The 22,689-nt window shown below is 41.3% G+C and overlaps 1 protein-coding gene across 5 annotated transcripts in view; it reads right to left on the bottom strand.

Moving 5' to 3' along the window:
* GGPS1 (geranylgeranyl diphosphate synthase 1) overlaps positions 1–22,689 on the bottom strand; it is a 62,987-nt gene that overhangs the window by 31,063 nt on the left and 9,235 nt on the right. For 2 of the 5 annotated variants that reach the window (XM_077813439.1, XM_077813440.1), the window contains exon 2: positions 21,904–21,994. In XM_077813439.1, coding sequence (XP_077669565.1) covers positions 21,904–21,973 — 70 coding nt within the window. In that variant the 5' untranslated portion in view covers positions 21,974–21,994. Of the gene's footprint in view, positions 1–3,196; positions 3,425–3,703; positions 3,855–6,098; positions 6,298–15,862; positions 15,970–21,903; positions 21,995–22,689 lie in introns of those variants that run through there. The other 3 variants (XM_077813441.1, XM_077813444.1, XM_077813443.1) reach the window with 3 other exon arrangements.

The following is a 22,689-nucleotide window of genomic DNA, read 5'->3' as shown; positions in this document are numbered from 1 at the left end:
GTGCCTTTTTTGATTTATGATACAAAGCCTCAAGTTGGTTTTTAATGTTTTTAAATTAGAAGTGGCTCAGGTCTTGCCCATCATGTCTCCTCCTTTCCCACACCCACCAAAAAAAGATGAGAGAAACCATGCAAGTGAGGTATGATTGAGAAAAGATGTCTAAGAATTTACCATCACTCTCAACTGAAGACAGATATAGACTGAAGGTCTCCGAAAAAGCATACAAGTCTATAGCGAAACATCCAAGCCTTCTTTACATAAAATTTAGTGTCATTCTGTGCATGTAAATAACATTAAAATTGCAAAGTCAAACACATGCCAGAATTAAGGTTGCCTGTGCAACCTTAATTTGGCACCTTTATGCATAAGAATACAGTCTAACTGCATATACTCCAAACCCTTGCCTCATTCAGTGCTCAAAATGGATCTGCTTTGGAGACGTATCATGGTGGTGTAGCGCAGGAGGCTCTTGTCTGTAGGACCCCTACCTCATTCGAGGAAGTCAGGTGTGTATCTGTTGTGGCAACTGGAACAGGCAGGCCTAAGCCTATCCACAACTAAGGTCCAAGCCCCTCAACTGAGGCTGTTAAAATGCCCGTAGGAAAGATCAGACTGCTCAGGCAACAGAGAAACAATCATGGACACCAAAAGTTGGTCCAAGAAGGGGGCCAGATGCACACTGGAGGAGTGGGCCCACAAGATGTTAAAACGGGAAATGTAAATGTGGTCCAGCAGGGAGTGGGAAACAGATGATTAAAGTGGGTGTGTTGCATGAGCAGGTTCTCTGAGGCCTTCTCAATTAGAGACTCCAGAGGATGGGAAAGTATTGTCCTGCTTTGCTACCGGAGTCTTCTTGGCCAGCTCCAGCTGCTGGACCTTCTCCTGGAGTGTGGAAGTAGGAACAGCAGTCCCTCCTCCCCCTTTTAACAGAGGGAGTTGCTAGGCCTGTGACTCGCATTTGCCACACTTGCCTCCATTCCCCATCACCAGTCTCCAATCCTCATTGCTGTTTGGAAGTGGGCTCACAAGGCAAGGGCGATCAGATGGGGACCAGATAAATGAGGGATAGGAAGACGGGAAAAGGCAGTCTCCCCTCAAGATGGACTGGCTCCCTGACATTGCTTCAACCCAACCTTCTGAGTACCCCACCTGATTTAACAGCTGAGTGGTCTGTCAGCTCAGTTAGATGCAACTACCCCAGTGCCAGGGTGGATTTGATTTAAATCAAATTTAAATTGTGATTTAAATCACTAGTCAGGAAGACTCAATATAATCATGGATTGCTACATAGAAGTGCATTCTTGTTGGTTGTTATAACCTTAACACATATTCTTCACGACTCAGAGACAGATGTAGGTTTCATTTTTAGAAGGTACACACTATACATTTTTAAAATGATTCTGAAAGCTTTTCAGATTAGTTTTACAGCTATATCAGAAAATGAATGATTGTTTGGTTATTTCATTTACCAAAGGTAATTGAAGCAGATTTATGAAGTCATTGGGAGGTGAACGATCTCCAATTCAACAGCTTAAATCATTAATATTTAGAGGATTTTCTTGCCATGCTGTATTAAGAAGAGATCACCACCAGACAGACATTTAAATTGTTTTATTCAACTAAAACAACATTATGTATTCTGGATTTTTTCCTTCAACAGCAAACATAATAAATATTTTAACAAAACAAGCATATGAATTTTTGAATTTTGTTAAACATTAAAGTACTTTAAGATCAGGGTTGTTTGTTAAAATTGTTTTTAACTAAAATAATTTTTTTTTTTAAACCCAAGAATTAAAATAGACAATGTCAGCCAGGTCAACATGAGAAACTTAAAATATTGGCTTCTGCAGCTAATTCAGTCGTCTTCACCTTCATTTTCCTGTTTGTTCATAATCTGGAAAAGAAAAACAAGCTTTCCTGCTTTTTCAGGACCTAAACAATTTCTCAATTTGTAATGAATTCGTCCAAAGGAAGAAAATATTCTTTCTACACCAGCAGAAGCAGCGTTAAAAAGGGAGACCACCACTTCAACAGTCTCTGAATCCAAAGTGCTCAAGTGACTTCCACCAGTTCACTGGTGTGACTTTCTTTAAAAGAAACGTATTTCTTGAATGGTTCACCCTTAGGGCTGAAGTTTATTATAGTTGGATGGATGGACTGCTGGATGTCCATGTCATAGCCAACTCCTCTTCTTCAGCAGTTAAGGTTTGACTCTGATACAGAGTATCGAGAATATTTGCAAGAAAATGAGCTGAAGATAGTGCTTGTCCCAGTCGTTTTTTAAAATGCTTGTAATTGAACTCTGTCATTGCATATTTCTCTTTTTAAGAACTCACTCAGTTCCTTCCAAAATTTCAACAGCGTCAGCAATAAAACAGCTATTTCCCTGCATTTTCTTCAAGGCTACAGAAGTAGGCTTCAGGGTACCCAGCAGGTGTTCAACATTTCTCTTAAGCCCAATGTTGAGATCTTTGTGAACAAAACTGTGAAAAAATAAGTGGCACTGTCACAGCCAAACTGTCAGATTAGGCTAGTTCTTGATGTAGTGCTCAAAACAGTCCACTACGGAGTTCCATCGCATGTCTTGTGGGACAGTTAGCTAACTGCTGCAGAGTGGTTGTTACAGAAGTATTCTGCAATTTCAACAATATTAGCCTTTATTTCTGGAACACTGAAGTCTTTGGCTAGGAGGTGCATCAAATGAGCACTGCAATGAGAGTAGCTTGGGACTCTCTTCTAAATTTCGTCTCATCTTTGATATATTTGCAGCATTGTCTGTGACCAACCTGCGTACCAGACATTTGAATTTTTTTTCCCCAAGTTTGTTATAGCTTTTACTGCTACTTCTTGTAAGTATTCTGCTGCGTGCGCATTCCCTGATGTATCAATTGTTTCTGTAAGGAAGACATTCCCTTCTGTTACACAAGCACATACAACAGGATTATTGTGGAAAATGCTCCACCCATCAAGACTCAGGTTAACAACTTCACCCTCTAGACCTTTTGCAAACTGCTCAATTTCTCTTTCACACACACTGTATCCAGCAATTTGCCTGTGACACCAGCTCTGTTGGGTGGACTGTATCCTGGTCTTAATGACTGAACCATGTTAATGAAGTGTGGGTTCTCAATCATACGGAAACAACAGCTTATTGCATAAACAAACAGGGCAATTTTTCCAATCAATCAATTACCTCTTTTTGTAATCTGCTGGTTCTTATCACAAGATTATCTATGGTTGGTTTTTTTTTGGATGATGGAGTTTTTTTTCCTTTTTGCTACAGGTGACATACTATGGCTATGTAACATACATGATGTGACTGAAACACTCTCACTGGCAGATAACTCTGAAACTATAGAAAATGATGGTGATCTTGAAGGTTGATAATCTTCAGAATCCTGTATGTTGACGATGGATTCTCCTAAACAAAATAAGTCAATGCAGTTATTTAATTACCACCATACTGCTCATTTAGTATTACTCATTGCGTTCACTGACACTCAGTGCTACTTTAGAGGTGAAATTGTAAAAGGAAGATCTGCCTATTTCAGCTATTTTTTATCACAACTGCATTTAAAATGATAGTACCACAGAGTAACAACTGTATTTTTTGCTCAAACATGAGAATTCAAGAATGGCCAAGAAGGAAGACAGGCAGTCCTTAAGAAGGAAGTATGAAACAAAAAAAAAGTTTACCAACCTGAAGATCCTGCATGTTCAGACATGTTCCTTTCATCATCTTCAAAGCAGTTTTCTCCTGAGAAGGAACACTTCTCATAATGTTGTTTCATTCGGACAACCAGGGCTTGCATTTCTTTGTTGCACTGTCTGCATTTCGCACGCATGCCGGTCTTACCCACAGGTAGAGGAACTTCATTAAAAAATTCCCAAATTGGGTCTCTCTTACAGCCTGCTACCATTATAGGTTTTCCCTTTGAGTGAGAGAATGGTATGGTAGATCCCAAATCAATGAAGGCTACACTGAAAGACCACAAGACATCTGGAATATGCTTCTCAAACAGTTTCACATTTGTTTCTACTGCCTGTCCACCCCTTCTCACATTTATCTCCAGACTTCTTCTCTTTGTCCAGATCTATTTGTCCAAATCTTCTATTCACTGAACTTTTTGAAAAGTTTCCACTTTTAGAGAAAGGTAAGAGATTGATTCCGTGTACACAAATTTGCAGAGGGACAATAGGGTTGAGGTCTGTTATTTCTCACCTCTATATATATTTATTTTAAAACATTATTGCTGTTAACAAGCATGTTATCTCTGGAGACAAAACCAGAGTTTGAGAACTGCAAAACTAAGCATCTTTGATGGTATCTTCTAGACTGAGCACTGAGTCCCATTGGGTAGATAGAAAGATTAACCTAAATAATACAGAAGCCACTGGAACCCCATAAAATTGGGTCCCTAATCCATAAGCTATTGGAACTCATTTACAAATTTTTTTTCTTAAGCATTACATGAATATATTCTCATTGACAGAATTAGAATTTATAATCCCTATTACATGATGAAATATCTTTGAGCTATAACATATCTTAATTAAAGCTATCTTTTGATAAGTTTTCCTCAAAAAAAAATCCAGTTTTGATTTTTTTTAAAAAAAGCATTGATTTTTATCCACTCTGCCCAGTGCCTAAATTGGATTTGTCAGACACACAGGAGGAGGGAGAACCAAGCAGTTAGGGTCACTGGTGGTGGAAGGGCCAGCACCCTCCTGCGTGTTAGGGGTGCCCAGCATCCTTTGTCAGGCCAAGGCAAGGGTGGCCAACCTGAGCCTGAGAAGGAGCCAGAATTTACCAATGTACATTGCCAAAGAGCCACAGTACCATGTCAACAGCCCCCTGCCCTTCAAATCAACTCCCCCCGACCCGCTCTCAGCACCTCCCACCCATCGGCAGCCCTGCCAATCAGCGCCGCTTCCTTCCTCTCTATCAGCTGTTTCACGGCGTGCAGGAGGCTGGGGGGGGGGGGAAGATGGAGGAGAAGGAGCAGCGAGGGCACTGCATGCTCAGGGGAGGGGGCAGGAAGGAACAGAGTGGGGGTAGGACCCGTGGCAGAGCCAGGGGTTGAGCAGTGAGCACCCCCCAGAACATTGGAAAGTTGGCACCTACAGCTCCAGTCCCAGAGTCAGTGCCTATACAAGGAGCCGCATATGGCTCCAGAGCCACAGGTTGCCCACCCCTGGGCCAATGGACAGTTATCTCCAGACACGCCCCAAAGCCTGGCAGAAAAAAAAAAAGCAGTGAATGAATCCAGTAGAGGAAGCCCTGATAGAGTATTACAAAAGACCACTCCAGATTCCCCCTGCCACTCTCTACCAGTACCACCTGGGAGGATTACTCGCCAGTAGAACAAAGGCACGCAACAGAGGATGGGATCCTTTCAACCCGGGGGGAGGGGAGTCCTGGGAGAGGTGTTTTCCCAGGGATGCAAGAGAAAGCTAAAAAGGTAGCACTGAGGAGGAAGGACAGGACAGAGCTGAGGGCCACCCTTACAGCCAGATCCTCTAAGGACCTGAGAGGAACAGAGGCCCCCACCCAAAATGCCTCTCTCCACAACTTTGTGGACTGCCCGAGATGGAGGTGGTGGTGGGGGCCATAGTGGTGGTAGCGGTGAATGGAGGAACAATGGATGGCAATGGGACAATAGTCACCTAGGTACATGCCTGGGGTTGAACGGCAGATGCTCCCACAGCCGGTAAAAGGGACAATGGGGTTGAGGTGGGTGGGAGATGTGGTAGCAGCAGCCATTGCAGATTTCTGGGTAGAGCTTGTTCTTACCTGGCCCTCCTTGCTGATTAGAGGGGACTCTGCCAGTGGTGATGGTTTGGCAGGGGAGTCCCTGCCTGTGCCTTCTGCTACAGGAAGTGCTGATGGTGCTGGCAGAACTGTTATTGATAGCCATGGGTATGGCCCTACCAAATTTACGGACCATTATGGTTAATTTCAGTCTTAGGATTTGAAAATTGGTAAAATTTCATGTTTTCAGATTTTAAATCTGAAATTTCAGTGTTGTAAGGGGGGGAGGGGGTCCTGACCCAAATACAGAGTGCAGGGGGAGTGGGTGGCGGGGGTCACAAACCTGTTGCAGGGTGGGTGTGCGAGAGAGCGCGCACACACACCATAGGATTGCCACCCTCACTTCTGGGCTCTGAAAGGCAGCAACTGCAGAGCTTCCTGCAGCCGCAGGAGGTTCCTGGAGGTGGAGGTGGGTGTAATCTCTTCTGTGTTGTTGGAAATGCCCCAGCCAGGGGCTCCTTGCTGTTAGTCCTGGCCGGCTTGGAAGAAGCAAGACACTGCAGACACATGGGGAGGGGTCACTGTACAGAGTGCATCCCCCTTCCAGATGCAATTAGCAACTTATTTTGGTAAAATAAAGAAGTCATGTGAACTCGACAGAATTTATTGACACTTTACAGCAACAAACTACACTCAGGGCTCAACTCCCTGATTGGTAGATACAGCAACTGGAGACTGCTTTGTAGGGTAGAGAGCTCAATTGGTAGCCTCAAACTTGAGAGCCACAGCCTTAAGTTAACAAAAACATGTGAAAAACAGTTCTGGTTTCAAATGTCTTTGATTTAATGTCAGCATAGAGCATCCAGCAACTGTCTTTCTTCATTCCCTGTCTCTGTACTGAAAACACCTGCTCGTGTTTAGACACTGCTCTCTCTGCATCCACAGTTTGTTGGAATTGTCAGACAGCCCTTAGCTAGCCTTGCAAGATGGGGGATTCTGCGGAGTTCCAAAACTGCAGTACAGGTAAATTACAAAAATATTGCAAAAGAAGCAGACTGTAAGTAGGCATCTCCAGCCTACAATTCTTATCAAAGCCAGGAATTGCATTAAGTGAGGTTAAATACACCTCAACAGATGCATTTGTGCAGGGTCAAAAATACATACTGCTTTTAGGAACCTTACTGCAGGTTGTGAAACTTCTGAGCCATTTTTGCTACATTGCTTGACTCTTCCCCGTAGTAGTAGTATTGTTTGAGCTTCTTTGCCATGCAAGAATACACCTGCTGAGCACTGCCATTTAACTCAGCATTGTCAGATCAGTTTTCATTTGACTGTGCTTCAGCCCAGAACAGCATGTACATCCATTACTTTGTTGTATGCTTGGTAAATTGTGACATGTCGAGATTCAAACCAAATGATTAAGTCCATGAGTCCTGTGGCATTCTTGGCAACAAACTGAACATTCTCTTTCAGCTAAGCATCATTTAGAACGGTTGACAGTTTTGTTAAAACCTGTGTTTTCAGTGTCAGCTCTTCTGAGAGGAGCTCAGACTAGTACTTCAGGTGAGCTGCATGGTATTGTACAGGCCAAAACTGTGAATCCCAACAAGTAATTACTGGCTCTGGGGGAAGTGCAATTTTTTGTTCCCCAACTTCAGTCATGTTTGCAATGTGCTGCCTGTATTGAAGTTTGAGGTTAGGGTAGTGTTTAAATATCTTTTTAATATAGCTGACCAGTTTATTACCTTTACCAAACTTGCATCTGCACAGCTCACTGACAAGATAAATTATACGTGCATTACATGTAATATGGACAGCATTTGGCATTAGACCTCAGAGAGCCAATCTGAAAGATTGGCAAAGTATCTGCTTTCATAAGTGACAATGCAGCTTGTGACAAAGTTTGCACTGTATTTTGAAACTGTTAATTATCGCTTGAGAAACTGTAGTGTAGTTAAAAGCCCGCAAATAAATGCGGTTGGTGAGCACTGTTAGCTTTCTTGTCTATACATCTTTGATTTTTATTTCTGACAAGGCCAAACAGAACACGTAGTACTTAGTTGTCTTGCTCATCTGAAATAATTGCAAAAGACTCCCATGAGTTAATTTGACTTAATCTCCTCAAAATGTGTAGCAAAAGCCTTTGGAAGGTAGTTCTGTCATAGCTTATTCGCACTTGGTAAGTGACCAACATTTTGTACATTCTGTTGTATTAACTCATGCAGCTTTGGGTGATCAAGTTTTTCCAACCATATATTAGCACTTGCAAATGCATGCACAAGTTCCATTCTAGCTAAATGATGGGTCTCCGAGCGCTATCGTTTTCTTAAAAGAAGATTTTTTTTAAAAACCTTTTTGTGTACAATGTCCCCTCCCCAGGCAGCTGCAAAGGGAGCGGGACAGGAGGTGAATGGGGATGAGGGGGTGTGGAGCTATCTGCAGCCAGGAGAGATACCCAAGAGCAGTCCTACAGAGAAAGAGGAAGTCCTGTCCTGCTCCAGCTCTGCCTGGATTAAGCAGCTAGGAGCCCTCTGCTTGGGCACTCCCAGCAGCATAGGGAAGATCAGACCCACTTCCTGGTGCCTCCAACAGCTGCAGGAACCTCTGGGGCTGCAGCAAAGGGATGCACCCAGAAGAGGGTCTGGTCTCCCCTCCCCCCCACAAATACCTGTGGCTGTACAGGGGGATGGACAATTCCTGTCCCTCCCCAGCCCAGATGGAGCTAGGAACCACCTTTGCTGGGGCTCTCCTAGCATCAGGGGGAGATCCAATTTCAAGGTCCATGACGCGTTTCACGGCCACGAAATTGATAGGGCCCTAGCGCTAGAGAAGAAAGCCAAGGTAGGTTGACAGAGGTGGCCAGGGATTTCCCCCCCTTCCCTCAGTCTCTCCCACCAGATAGACGAAGGTGCCAGAGCAGAAGCCTCACCCATTGCTGGGGTCCACCAAGCAACGGTGGTAAGAACAGCCACGGAAGGGGGGAGAGAGAGAGAGAGAGAGAAGGAAATATTAAAAAAAGGGGTGAGGAAAACGGATCTTACCCACTCCTCTCAATGGGACTGCACATGCAGGGAGGAGAGAACTAATGGAAACTAGAAGTAGTAATCAAACACCTGAAAGGGGGAATGGGGATTTACAGTCAGCACAGGGGAGCAAAAAAATCTAGCTCTTTGAGGTGCACTGTAAGGGGTGTATAAGTAAGTTGAGGGGGTGCAATAAATGGCGAGATAACACAAGGGCAGGGAACACACATGGGGAGAGCGAGGCCAGCTGAGGCAGTAGGCAACAAAGAGCAAGGGAATAGCTCAGACAATGAAATGTGGGAGAGGGAACAACAAGGGGGACTGTGATGTGGTGGGGGAGATCAGGAGCAGTGAACCACGGGGTGGGGATGGGGGGACTGGACTTGTGAACAGGCAGGGGAAGAAGAGGGCCCATTAGCCCAACAGAGAGAGGGAAATCTGAGGAGGAGCACATGTGCACCCACGTGAGCTTGCCTAGTAGGTAGGTAGGTAGGTAACTGCAGCCCCAGGGCAAGTGAAGACAGGCAGGTGGTGAGCAGACTCAATGTGGGAGTGGACAGAGGGGTCCAACATACCTCCTCCTGCCCTCCCAGCAGCAACAGCAAGCAGCCTCTTCCTCCAGCAGCAATGGGAAAAGGAAGTCCGTCCCGAGTGACAAGCACATCATGTCACTTTTCACAGGTGGTCACTAATTCTGTATCCAAATTGATACTTTATAGAGTCTTACTCGCAGGAGTTTTGGCACTCAGAGCTGCAAATGAAGTCAATGGAGCTGTGCTTTGAACACAAAATGCCATATAATACTACGTACTCCAAAAACCTCAGGTCTGTGTCTCAAACAGGTCACCCAAGTTTAGTGGATACTGTTAAACTTGGGCTTTCTGTGCTTCAACTCCCCATTTGTAAAATGGGGATACTATTACTCCCTTTCCCCATCCCGATCTCACAGGGAAAATAAATTGATCAATGTTTGTGAAGCACTCAGCTCTTACACTGATGAGCACCATGGAAGAGCCCACAATGACGTAATTCTGTACTGGAAGAAGGGTTTGAATAACGTGCTGAAAATAAGAGACCTAGAGTCACATATCAAACAATGAAAACAAGAAGATACATGTCCACTGTGGTGTTCAGTATCATCCTGTTCACTAAGTCAGGCAATCACATGTAGGAGAAGCAGCGTGTTCAGTGTGCACAGAATCTTTGGCGATTTTAGCAGCTAAAAATCTTAAGGCTTCTATGAGCATGTTTAAACAGGTTTTCCCAAAGGCTTCTAACTTGGTCAAGTTTGGGTGGATTGTCAGAGGATCAGTAAGAGGCACATCCCTGACACAAAAGCCATCCACCAGCCAAATTTTAAGTCCCTGCTCCAAAGCATGTGGACTTTAGAGCTTATCAAAAAAAGTAAATCAGAATTTTTTGAAATGGTAGAAAAGCATATTTTTCCTTAGCCTTTTTCATAAACAGGTGAGTTGTTTTTGGCTGAAATTTTCAAAAAACTTAAGCCTGAAGTACACAGTTTCATCCCAAATGGCTTAAGTTTGGACAAAAAAATAAGCAACTGAGAACAGTCTTATAATGGGAAGGGTTGGGCAACTTTAGGTAGTGCTACTAGCCCCACCATAAGTAGATCCCCATAGAAGCAAATCTGATACTCTCAAAATCCTTCACAAAAAAAAAAAAAAAAAAAAAGTACAATATCAAAGGTTAGTAGGACTAAAAAGTTGTCAAGAGCACTTCTTCAGTATGTTACATTTACTTTGTAGTCTGGAAGCCAGTGATGATGCCAAGGGGTAGCTGGCACCTCCCTCTCACCCAAAAATATTTTTTACCCCTTCTGCCTGAAGAAACAGAATAGTAAGGGAACAAACCGCTTCTGCTGCTGTGGTATATGAGGCGTGACTGTGGAAGTGATTAGCGAAATACAAACAGGTACTTTCTTATTTCAGAACAGAAGACTGCTGCTGAAATGCACAGCCTACAGGACACACCATCTGAAGGGAAATTTAAATGGATGACCATTCCTTTGTCCCTGCTTGGCTGGGGAATATCTCTGAAGGCTATGACACTGCAATTCACAGACAGATACCTTGTCTTCCTCTCCCCACCCCAGCAAACAGAAGTCAGAGGAGTTAGCTGGGAGACAAGCTGCTCTCAGCCTGGCCAGATCCCTTAGGTACTGGGCCAGGCCCGGGGCAGTCCACACGCAGGGGGGCAGGTGCAGTTACACCCTCCCACCCCCCAAACTAGCCCAAAACAGTAGCTTCCAACAAGAGGGGCCTGGGACCCACCTGTGAGACCCTCGTTTCTGTACGCAACTGAAGGAAAAAAAAAAAAAAGCACGTGGTCACTGACAATTTCAGAACTTTTCTGAAAACAAAATTCAAAGAAAAGCAGCTACTCTAAAATTTGCCTAGACTCACCTTGAACTTCAGAAATAGGCCTAACTTTGGAAAAACCAGCAGAGAGCACTCTATCAACATAACCTCTGAACTCTGTACCTTAGGTTATGTCTCTACTACAGCTGGGATCAACTCTCTGAAATCAATCCACTGGTGGATTTAGCGGGTCTAGTGAAGACCCGTCAAATCGACAGCAGATTGCTTTTCAGTTGACCCCTGTACTCTAACCCCAACGAGAAGAGTAAGGTAAATCGACGGGAGATTTTCTCCCATCGACCCTGCATAGTGTAGACCCCGCAGTAACTCGACCTAAGGTACGTCAACTCCAGCTATGTTATCCACATAGCATAGGTTGACTTACCGCAATAGTGGAGACATAGGTTGTATCTTAAAAGAATCGGAAGTAGAACGTTCAGCATCAGATTCACCACCAGACGAAGATAATGTGGAAGGAAACGATTGGGTAACATGGTGAACAGAAGCTGAAATGGAACCCAGCTGATAACAAGGTAAATCCCAGGGAATAAGATTCCACCAGGACCAAGTTATATTGTGCAAGTTGTATCTGATGGCCCAAAGCAAACACACTTAAGATCTTATCCTCAAATAAAATACAAGAACCGAGTGTAAGCAGTTTCAAAAGAGCAGCTTGGTTCATGTTCACGGATTGAATGTCGCAAAATACCAAATGCAGCTTCCTGCTTCCCATGCAGATTTTTTTCCAACCTCCACTGTGGTAGAAAAATCTGTGTTTATTTGTAATGGCTTCAGCAACTGAAAAAAAAAAACTCTGGAAAAAGGATACAGGACTCTAACATGAAAATGGAATCACAAGAGCTGTCTAGGTAGACTTCATTCAGTCAAAAGATGGTCTTTCACTTCAGTCACAAATTACTGACCCGCGTTTGCTTTACTGCAAGAGAACTGCATGTATATTAAAGTTGTGGCAGATGTCCTGCAACTAACTGCAGTCTGGGGAATTGCTGAAAAAGAGAAAGCAGCAACGACAAGGGCAACTTCCTCCAGCTCCCAACGCTAACAGCCAAATACAATGATGTGTTAAAGAAAACAAAAAGTGAACCATGCGATGCAAAATACACCCATTCATCAATACAATATGAAATAATTCAACATTTCTGACATTATATTTGAATGCATAAGCCAAGAAGTGAAAGAGGCTAATATTTTCCTCTATATTGGCTGACAAAATTAAGAATGTTAGCAAAGCAGTTGCGTTGAGATACTATCTGCATAGCACTGTATGACAGATTTTTTGGTTTCCATCCTGCCAAGTCATCTGATGCAAAATCTTTAAATATGGGAAGAACACATTGTCAGTGTGGTACTGATATACAGAACTGCATTTCTCAGACTTACGATGGTGCCAATGGTATGAGTGGAAATTTTAGTGTGCAAGTTCCTACGGGAAGTAGTATGGCAAACATTACACATTCACTGTTTCAACAACAGGCTCAATATAATTATTGCTGATGTATGCAAAGAAAACAAAAGACTGGATTCCCCCATCCTGGATCAGATATACTCACTAAATTCACAGCCTTTCAAAAAGAAAGCACAACCCAAAGTTTCAGAATTGAAGTTGAGACACTCAATGGGCATGACAAGTTTCTGCTTGTAACGCTGTGAAAAAGACAGTTTAATCCATTCTTGTGTCACCAGCTGTATCAAGAGGTGACAGGGCAGTGGATGCACAAGGTGTTAGTTCAGACTGACTTTATTGTCCTCCTTTGGAAAACTGAACTTCTTAAAGTTACCTGACTACCTTCAAGCAGCTAAGTGTGACTTGTCTCAGGTATGCTTATCTGTGAACATTCATATCAGTGAATTTCTGAACATGAGTGATCTGGAAGAGGCATCTGATGAAATATGGAATCAAGTCATTACAAATCACTTAAGAAAATGCTTTCAAGCTGCCTGAAGTTTGGGGAGTACAGAGCTGTGTATGAAAGTTGCCTAAACCCTCAGGAATACATTTTGTCTGAAGTATCAAGTGAAGAATAATCCCTTCTAGATAAAGAAGGTTTCAAGGTCACACACCTTTTTGACAATGCTTGATCAAATAATTGGAGAACTTAAAAAAAAAAAGATTTTCTGAAAATAAATCTGTTCTTGTTGGTGTTAGGTGCCTTAATCCAAAGTATGAAAACTATGACTTTCTAAAATTGAAGCCATTTCAAGAACACTTCGGATGCGATATAAACAGTGTGGAGACAGAGGCAAGACTCTTGCCAAAACTAACTGAATGCTATGTAGAGAAGGGAAGACTTACGAGACTGACCGTTTGTTGCAGCTATTAATTTTTGGAATAAATACAAACTTGCCTTCCAAAAACTACACAAGTTATGTGTGACTGGTGGGATTACTCCTCTGTCAAGTGCTGCCTGTGAAAGAATATTCTCATGCCTTCCACGCGTGAAAGATTACCTGAGGAACTGCATGACAAGTGACCGGCTAAGAGACCTGGCTACTAAAAAACAAAGTTGAAGTCTCTTGAACTGAAGAGCGCTGTCGACAGATTTGCTGCTGCTCACCACAGGCTCATTAAACTTAAGAAGGTAAATACATTGTCAGACATTTATCCCCATTCTATAAAGTGTGTGTAATAAAGTCTTTGCTCCCCCAATAATGGTTTGTCACCCCCCTGCTCCTCAAACTAGTTATACTAGAGTTGCCCCTGCTGGAAGCATGTGTAATTCTGTGGATATGTTAATGTTAGAAAGGTAAAAGATGTCATTTGATTTGTTTAATCAAAAAAAAAAAAAACAAAAAAAACCAACAATCATAATTTCAAATGATGTCATCCCCTGTGGGCTGGCAGGAAGGGGGAAGAATGAGACCCATCTCTACCGCAGCTCCCCACTCCAGGTCCTTCAGCTGGAAATTTTGATAATACAATGTCATTGGAAATGGACTAACTGCAGTTTCATTTGAAAGCCCTTTCTCCCACAAACACAATGGTACCAAACATGACAAACCTAGAACAATTCCATAGATATAGATGAGAAAATGTTTATGAATGTTTTTTTAAATTATACTTTAATGCAGGCACAAACATACAGTTAAACTGTGGCCCTCAACTGACAGTATTGTGTTATCAGTTAATCCTCAGAACACGATGCCAGGTTTTTTTTTTTGTTTGTTTTGTTTTTTTTTTTAAAAGATTACTATAATGGAAAAAGTGCTTTAAGTTTATTTTCTATCAGTAAAAAAAGAAGCAATTCAGTATACTGATCATCATCTTAGTATACTATGCCAAGAGCTGTAATGAGGCACTGGTTAAAATGTCAACATTCAGCCAGAAATTAGTAGAATCCATCCACAAAAAGTATGCAGAGTTACATAAACATATTTCATAAATACAATGCTAAAATAATTTAAAATTCCCTATTTTTAAGTATCACTGGGAAGATGGAACACTGACTAATAGCTGAATCTTTAAAGAATACCACTCCAAAGGATCTGGTTAAAAAACAATGCTCGGTGGCACATCATATGCTATAACAAGCACACCCACAAACTGAATTTGGAAGGTTGGAGAGGAAGTACACTGAGCATCCAGGAAAAAGTCAAAGAGGTCAGGAAAGTGCTAGCTGTGAGCGAGACTTGCCTTATACTAGGTCTCATGGCATGAGTTTCAAGAATACCTGCTTCTTGAAGGCAACCATTAAGCACACTGTCAACATGTGTAACAGGTGAGAAACAGCATGAAGCAGTCACTCTTGTTAAACCAACAGCCACTTGTAATGGTAGATTACACATATACCCATACATGCATCCTGCCAACCACAACTCCTCACCTCACTGATTGCTCTGGTCACTCAGAAAAACTGCTACCAACAAGGGGGGCATTTATACCTATCAACTGGACAAGTTATCAAGTAACAGAATGACACTGGGTGATTGAGTGCATGCAAAATTATCCTCCTTCCTCAGGCATACGTGAGTCTTGGACAATGGACTGATCAGATCATTTATGTATGAAATACCATGAGCTCACAAATAAATCCTTCAGCTAATCAAATGCTCTTATGCAAACACCAGATGCTCACTAGCCTGCGTATGTTTGGCCAGCTACTTACTTTGTACAGAACTTTGCAGTGCAGACAAAGATCAGTATGATGTTTTAGCAGCGGTGCCCCTAATGGAAATGACACCGATGACTACTTTGATTAATAATGTTTTCAATCCTCCATGTCAAGGCTGCCTTCCCTAGGATTAGCCAAAATCAATGGGTTTATGTGACCAATGCACTGCTGTGTTAAAGCATAACTAAAAAAAGAAAAAAAGTTGATTTTTAAAGTTTCTCAAATATCTATATAATTGTTCTAGGCTTGTCATATTTGGTACCATGGTGTTTATGGGAGAAAGTGCTTCTGAATGAGACTCCTCTGAACCCATTTCCGACAACACTTATCAAAATTTTCACCAGCTAGAGGATGCGAAGCTGGGAGGAGTAGGGGGAACTCTTCCCCCTCCATGTCACAAAGGAGGACACCATGGAAATGATGATTCTGTAGATTTTTACAGGTCAAATGACAAATCCCTTGCCTATGGAATGAGGTTTTACTATACTATGCTCCCAGACTATTGTTATATCAGTGTGTTCTACAGAGTAGAAATGGAATCATATATACATATAAATAAATAAAAAAGAAACATACTTGATCAGACCTGCAGTCCACTTAATCCTGTATTCTGCAGTGGCCAGGTCCAGATGCTTCAGATGCTTCAGAGAAAGATGCAAGAAACCAGATAAAAGTGGGACCAGCTGCACCTCATGAAGATCTCAACCTAGTCTCTAGGGTATTTAGAGACAAACCCTGAGCCATGAGGTTCTCTCTTCCAGAACTCTAAAAGGAGAGAAACTAAAGATCTCTGGATATTCTTGTTACCCATATAATTGTCCAAAACTAATATGAAACCTTCTTGTCCTCAGTGACATCCTGTGGCTATGAGTTTCACAGTAATTACATACCAAGTGAGAAAGCATTTCCTTATTATAGAATTTGTCACATTTCAATTTCATTGAATGCCCATTTGTTTTAGGAGACCAGGACCTTCTGTTCTCCTGATCTACCTTCTCTAGATTTGTTATATCAATTCTAGTCTAAGGTACATAATCCCTGATTTTTCAGTCTTTAAGTGAGAAGTTTTCCATACCCCTAATCATTCTCATTAAACTTTCTTTGATCTCCCTCCTTTAAGATGCAGTGACCAGCACTGCCAAAGTATTCTAGATAAGGGCATCAACTACTGATTTATAGTGCTATTATATTTTCAGAATTGTTTTTCATCCCATTCCTTACACATCTTGAAATTGCCTTTTTGATTGCAGCTGCACATTGATTAGAAATCTTTATTGAGCTGTCCATAATGATGTCAAGTTTCTTTCCCGACTGGATACTGTTTAGAACTCTCTAAGGTATGTGAGTAATATTCCACACACTCCTAAGTTTGCATTACTTTGCATTTATCAACATCGAACTTCATCTGCTGCTAAGTTGCCCATTCAGTTAGCTTAGTTAGGGTCCCTCTGAAGTGTTCTCTGGACTTGACTAACCTAAATAACTATCATCTGAAAAAGGTTTTCTACCTCACCATGCATCCTTCTTTCCAGGAAATTATTAAAGTGTATGGTAACACAAAAGAAAGGAGGCAGCAAAGCAGATGCACAAACAGAGCTGTGACACTCTGCCTGCTTCTTCCATGCTACAATAGAACCTTAGAGTTATGGACACCTCGGGAATGGAGGTTGTTCATAACCCTGAACAAGACACTATGGGATGCTCCTCAGGGCAGACTGCTTGGAGCAAGGGCTCACAGCTCTGCCTGGCAAGTGGGAGTGGGCAATGGCAGCTGGTTCTAGCCCCCTGCGCTACACGGGTGATGAGGCACCCTGGGGCACTACAGCATCAGTGGGCGCACAGTGCAGGCTGTGGCCCTTTAAAACTGAGCCGCTCCTCTAGAGCATAGCGTGCAAGCAGGAGTTCGGGCTTCAGTAGCTTACATTCCAGGCCAGGTTTCAGTAGCAACTTGGGAAGTTTCTTTCCCGAGCTCTGAGCTTGCAAGCTTGTCCCCCTTCCAGCCAGTGGGGGAAGAGGGGAAAACAGCGTTCACCACCTCTTACCTGTAAGTGGCTGCCCCACGCTGTGGTGAGTATGGGGTGGGGACACAGCCCAGATGTGCCTACCTTTAAGATACTGTACTGCATTGTGCCTGTATTGCATTTGCTGGTTTGTTTTTTATCTCTTACTTCTGTTTTTTGTCTCTTACTGCTTACTTCTGGTTCCCCATGGGTGTCTGGTTGACCAGTCAGTCTGTATCTTTCAGGTTCTACTATACTCTGCTCATGTCACTGACAAAACCAGTCATCTCTTCCATAGATAGAGGACTGCAGTCTGAGATGGGTCAATCCCTCATCTTTCTAAAATACAGAATACGCTTAAACTTTAAAAAGGAATTACTAGTAATGTCCCCTACAGACCTCAGTCATAGCCAAGACCATATGCCCCTCCACACAGAGCAGGATAAAAAAAGATGTTATATCTGTTTACACTCTAGATGACCCCTTAGAGTTTTCTTTTGGAACAGCGTTCTGTCAATCTCGAAAGTATTATGATAATAAAGGAGATGAGCAAAATGGTCAGTTTCATAGCCAAAAATGTACAGGGTGAAAAGACATCACAGTAGAACCTCAGCGTTATGAACACCTTGGAAATGGAAGCCATTGATAACTCTGCAAATGTTCATAACTCTGAACAAAAAATTATGGTTCTTTCAAAAGTTTACAACCGAACATTGACTTAATACAGCTTTGAAACTTTACTAAGGAAAATCCTGCTTTAACCATCTTAATTTAAATGAAACAAGCACAGAAAGTTCTCTTACCTTGTCAAGTTTAAAAAGTTTTGTTTTTAAAACAGTAAATTTAAGTTTAACACAGTACACCACTGTATTTGCTTTTGTGTCTCTACTGCTGCCTGACTGCATACTTCCAGTTCCAAATGAGGTGCATGGTTGACCAGTTACAGTTTGTTACTCTGGTGTTCGTAACTGAGGTTCTACTGTATGTTTTAAAACTATTTAAAAAGAAAAAACTGAGCTACATTTACAAGTTAGTTTTTAAAAGAACTTTTCTAGAGCCATTTTTGCTGTCCATTTCTGATTTCTCTTTAGGATGCTGAACTCCCATTACTGAGTTTCTGATAAACTAAGCTCCAACTACTACAAACAGTGTATGCATTAGCAAAAAGTTAGTTCATCTTCAGTATTTTAACATGTAATACATTAAATGACCTTCTGGTTATAAGGAAAATAACTATTAAGGGTGGGAAGGAAGCTACATTTCCTTTTACCTGGGAGAGGGGGCAAGTAGTGGGTGGTTCATTTGCAGGAACTACTGGCAGCCATGGGGGGGGGGAAGAGAAGAGAAGAGAAGAGGAGAGGAGAGGAGCGGAGCGGAGCGGAGCACGCTTTGAAATACCATAAATTCATTCTGATTTACTTCCTAATGGGAGATGCCGTATCATTAGAAGTCAGGGATTTCCCCTTAGGCTGGAGCAAGGAGCGTTACTGGAAATTTCTCTTCTCCTTCCCCACTTCAACCAGAAATAGTTGATAGTCACACTGGAATTATATGTGGTACACAGATTATAACTGCTGCACTTGTAGGGTTTAACAATTAAAGTTCACCATAACCAAAGGAAAGTTTCACTACAAGACCCTGCCTACGTCAGATATTTGGCATTCTAAAGGACCATCTGTACCCAGAGTATGCCTATTAATGCCACCTGACCACATCTAAAATTTCTCCCAAGTGTGCATAGGCATTCGCATCATCTTCATTAGACTTACTTTTAGTCTTCAGGAGTTCACAGTACAAATTGGATGGAAGTCACTGCTGTAATGCGCTAACAGTTTTACTATTTCCTTCCTGTATGGGACTAGTCACTGCTTCGGTGGCTTCTCAGATTTATTTTCTACACTTCACTGCTCAGGGATGAAAGCTACAGAAGCCACTTACCTGTACACATGGCACAACATATGCTATGCTGTTGATCTGTGAGTTACTGTCCTAATGATCAGCTTCCTTCTGCCTGAAGTGTTACCATGTCTCAGAGGAGGCCCTCCTCTGAGCATATTACCAGCTGGCCTGAGACCAATATAAAACCCCTGGCTGACCATCTGGGGAGATTAAGTGACCTAGAACAGCAGAAATTGGTCCAAAGGAAAATTCTGGTGTATTACCAACTGTTTAAGCAGCATGTTGAGAAGGGCATAACTGAGAAACCAACAGTACAGAGAGATCAAAAGGTCCAAATACACCAAGGCACAGGTCAATAGTAGGCTCAGGGCTGACCATGTCCATTTCACAAAAGCTGGACCAAGTCTTTAGCACTTTCCCTTTCACCAACCGCAGATATATAGAACCAGTGGCTCTTAACTTTTCCAGACTATTGCACTCCTTTCAGGAGTCTGATTTCTCTTGTATATCCCCAAGTTTCACCTCACTTAAGACTTATTTGCGTACAAAATCAGACATGAAAATACAGAAACGTGTCACAGCACACCATTACTGAAAAAAATATTGCTCTCTCATTTTTACCATAAACAAATAAAATTTACATTTCAGTATATATAAACAAATTCCAAGAAATTTTAGTTTGTACTGACTTTGCTACTGTCTTATGTAGCCTGTTGTAAAACTCAGGCTGTCGATTAATTGCAGTTAACTCACGCGATTAACCAAAAGAAAAAAGTTACTATTAAAAATTGCGATTAATAGCAGTTTTAATTGCATTGTTAAATAGAATACCAATTGAAATTTATTAAACATTTTGGATGTTTCTACATTTTCAAATATATTGATTTCAATTACAACGCAGAATATGAAGTGTACACTGCTCACTTATTATTTGATTACAAATATTTGCACTGTAAAAATGATAACAGTATTTTTCAGTTCACCTCATACAACTACTGTAGTGCAATCTCTTTATGGTGAAAGTTCAATTTACAAATGTAGGAATTTTTTGTTACATAACTGCACTCAAACAAAACGATATAAAACTTTGGCTGAATGAGAAGTAGGACTGAGTGGACTTGTAGGCGCTAATCACTCAGACAAACAAGTTTGTTTACATTTACAGGTGATAATGCTGTCCACTTCTTGTTCACAATGTCACCTGAAAGTGAGAACAGGCGTTCCCATGGGACTTTTGTAGCAGACATTGCTAGGTATTTACGTACCAGATATGCTAAACATTCATATGCTCCTTCATGCTTCAGCCACCATCCAGAGCACATGCTTCCATGTTGATGATGCTTGTTTAATAAATAATGTGTTAAATTTGTGACTGAACTCCTTAGGGGAAAATTGTAAGTCTCTGGCTCTATTTTATCTGCATTCTGTCATATCGTCCGAGACTACTATAACATGAAATATGACTCAGCACATGCTGTTGATTTTAAGAACACTCTCACTGCGGATTTGACAAAACGCAAAGAAGGTACCAATGTGAGATTTCTAAAGACAGCTACAGCACTCGACCCCAGGTTTAAGAATCTGAAGCACCTTCCAAAACCTGAGAGGGACAAGGTGTGGAGCATGCTCCACACGTCTTAGAAGAGCAACACTCCAATGCAGAAACTACAGAACCCAAGCCACCAAAAAAGAAAATCAACTTTCTGCTGGTGGCATCTAATGCTCAGATGATGAAAATGAACATGCGTCAGTCTGCACTGCTTTGGATTGTTATAGAGAAGAACCTATCATCAGCATGGACGCATGTCCTCTGGAATGGTTACTGAAGCATGAAAGGACATATGAATCTTTAGTGCATCTGGAATGTAAATATCTTGTGATGCCGACTACACCAGTGCCATGGGAACACCTTCTTTCACTTTCACGTGACACTGTGAACAAGAAGGGGGCAGCATTATACCCTGAAAATAAAAAAAACTTGTTTGTCTGAGTGATTGGCTGAATGAGAAGTAGGACTGAGTGGCTCTAAAGATTTAAATGGTTTTGTTTTTGAGTGCAGTTATTTTTTTGTACATAATTCTACATTTGTAAGTTCAACTTTCATGATAAAGAGATGGCACTACATTACCTGTATTAGGTGAACTGAAAAATACGATTTCCTTTGTTTTTACCACGCAAATATTTGTAATCAAAAATAGAGCACTGTATACTTTGTATTCTATGTTATAACTGAAATCAATATATTTGAAAATGTAGAAAACATCCAAAAATGTTTAAATAAATGGTATTCTATTATTGTTTAACGGTGTGATTAATCACGATTAATTTTTTGAATCACTTGAGAGCCCTATGTAAAACCAGGCAAATATCTAGATGAGTTGATGTACCTCCGGAACACCTCTGCGTACTCCTGAGATACATATACTCCTGGTTGAGAGCCACTGCATTAGACAGTATATTGGCTCCTTAGAATGCAGTGGTGAGGGGAGGGGAAGAACAGTTTGTCTGAATTGGACAGACCAGAGGAACAATCTCAGAAGTGCTAGATTTCTTCTAAATAGAAAATTCTGCTCCTTTCAATAAAAGAATTAAACTACTCAGAATCAAAGTCCATACAAGTCAAGACTGGACAAATTCAAAAGAATAAGTAGAGGACAATTCTGATCAAGCTCTGAAAACAAGTAGAAAAACAGAACAGAATGGTAAAAGGACACTTGCCTGGCAGTTGAAGTAAATACTTGTATGGCTCTAAAAGAATTCTTTCAGATGTTTCTTCCATTCCCTCCATTTCAAGAAGCAGTGTTTCACTCTGTCAAAGAAAGGAGACTTCTTACTACTACAATCAAGGTTATACACACACACACACACACACATATATATATATATAAATAAAATAGAAGACAGACCCTAATTCTAAGAAAGAAGGGACGAGATAAGCAAGCTTAAGAGATTTAGGACAAAGGCCACTTGAAAGTGTTGCTTGAAAGAAACCTATCATTTTCTATCTATCATTGGCTTTACATTACAAAATGAAGGCGTCTTGCTGTTGCTTTATATACTTTAACCAGTACATTTTAAAAAACAGGGGAACTTGTTTTGATTTTTGAGAAAGCAAAGACCATTTAAATTGAAATTCATTATGAACAATTTTAGAATCTGCTTTGATGTTTGGGTCTTTAGACATTTTAGCTATTTTGGAGAAAACGGGTATTTAAAAATTAGCTAATAGAATCCCACACTACTATCAAGCACCATTATGTAGATCTTTCTAAAAGTTAGAGTCAGAATAATTCAAATTCTAAATGTATGTATTTGTTCCTGGACATAAACAATACAAATTTAGTCTAAAGTTTCCTGATTAAAAATAAAACAGACAACCTGAATTTTTAAGGCACATTTTAAAACAAATACTCTAAATTTTTGGTTTACCCATTCTTTCATATTTGTTTTAAAATCCATACCATTATGTCTGCTATGTCCTATTCTTTTAGATCAGTTTAAGTG

The sequence above is a fragment of the Eretmochelys imbricata genome, chromosome 3 (assembly GCF_965152235.1).
Source record: "Eretmochelys imbricata isolate rEreImb1 chromosome 3, rEreImb1.hap1, whole genome shotgun sequence".
Lineage (NCBI taxonomy): Eukaryota > Metazoa > Chordata > Testudines > Cheloniidae > Eretmochelys > Eretmochelys imbricata.
This window is presented reverse-complemented; position numbering and strand designations above follow the sequence as displayed.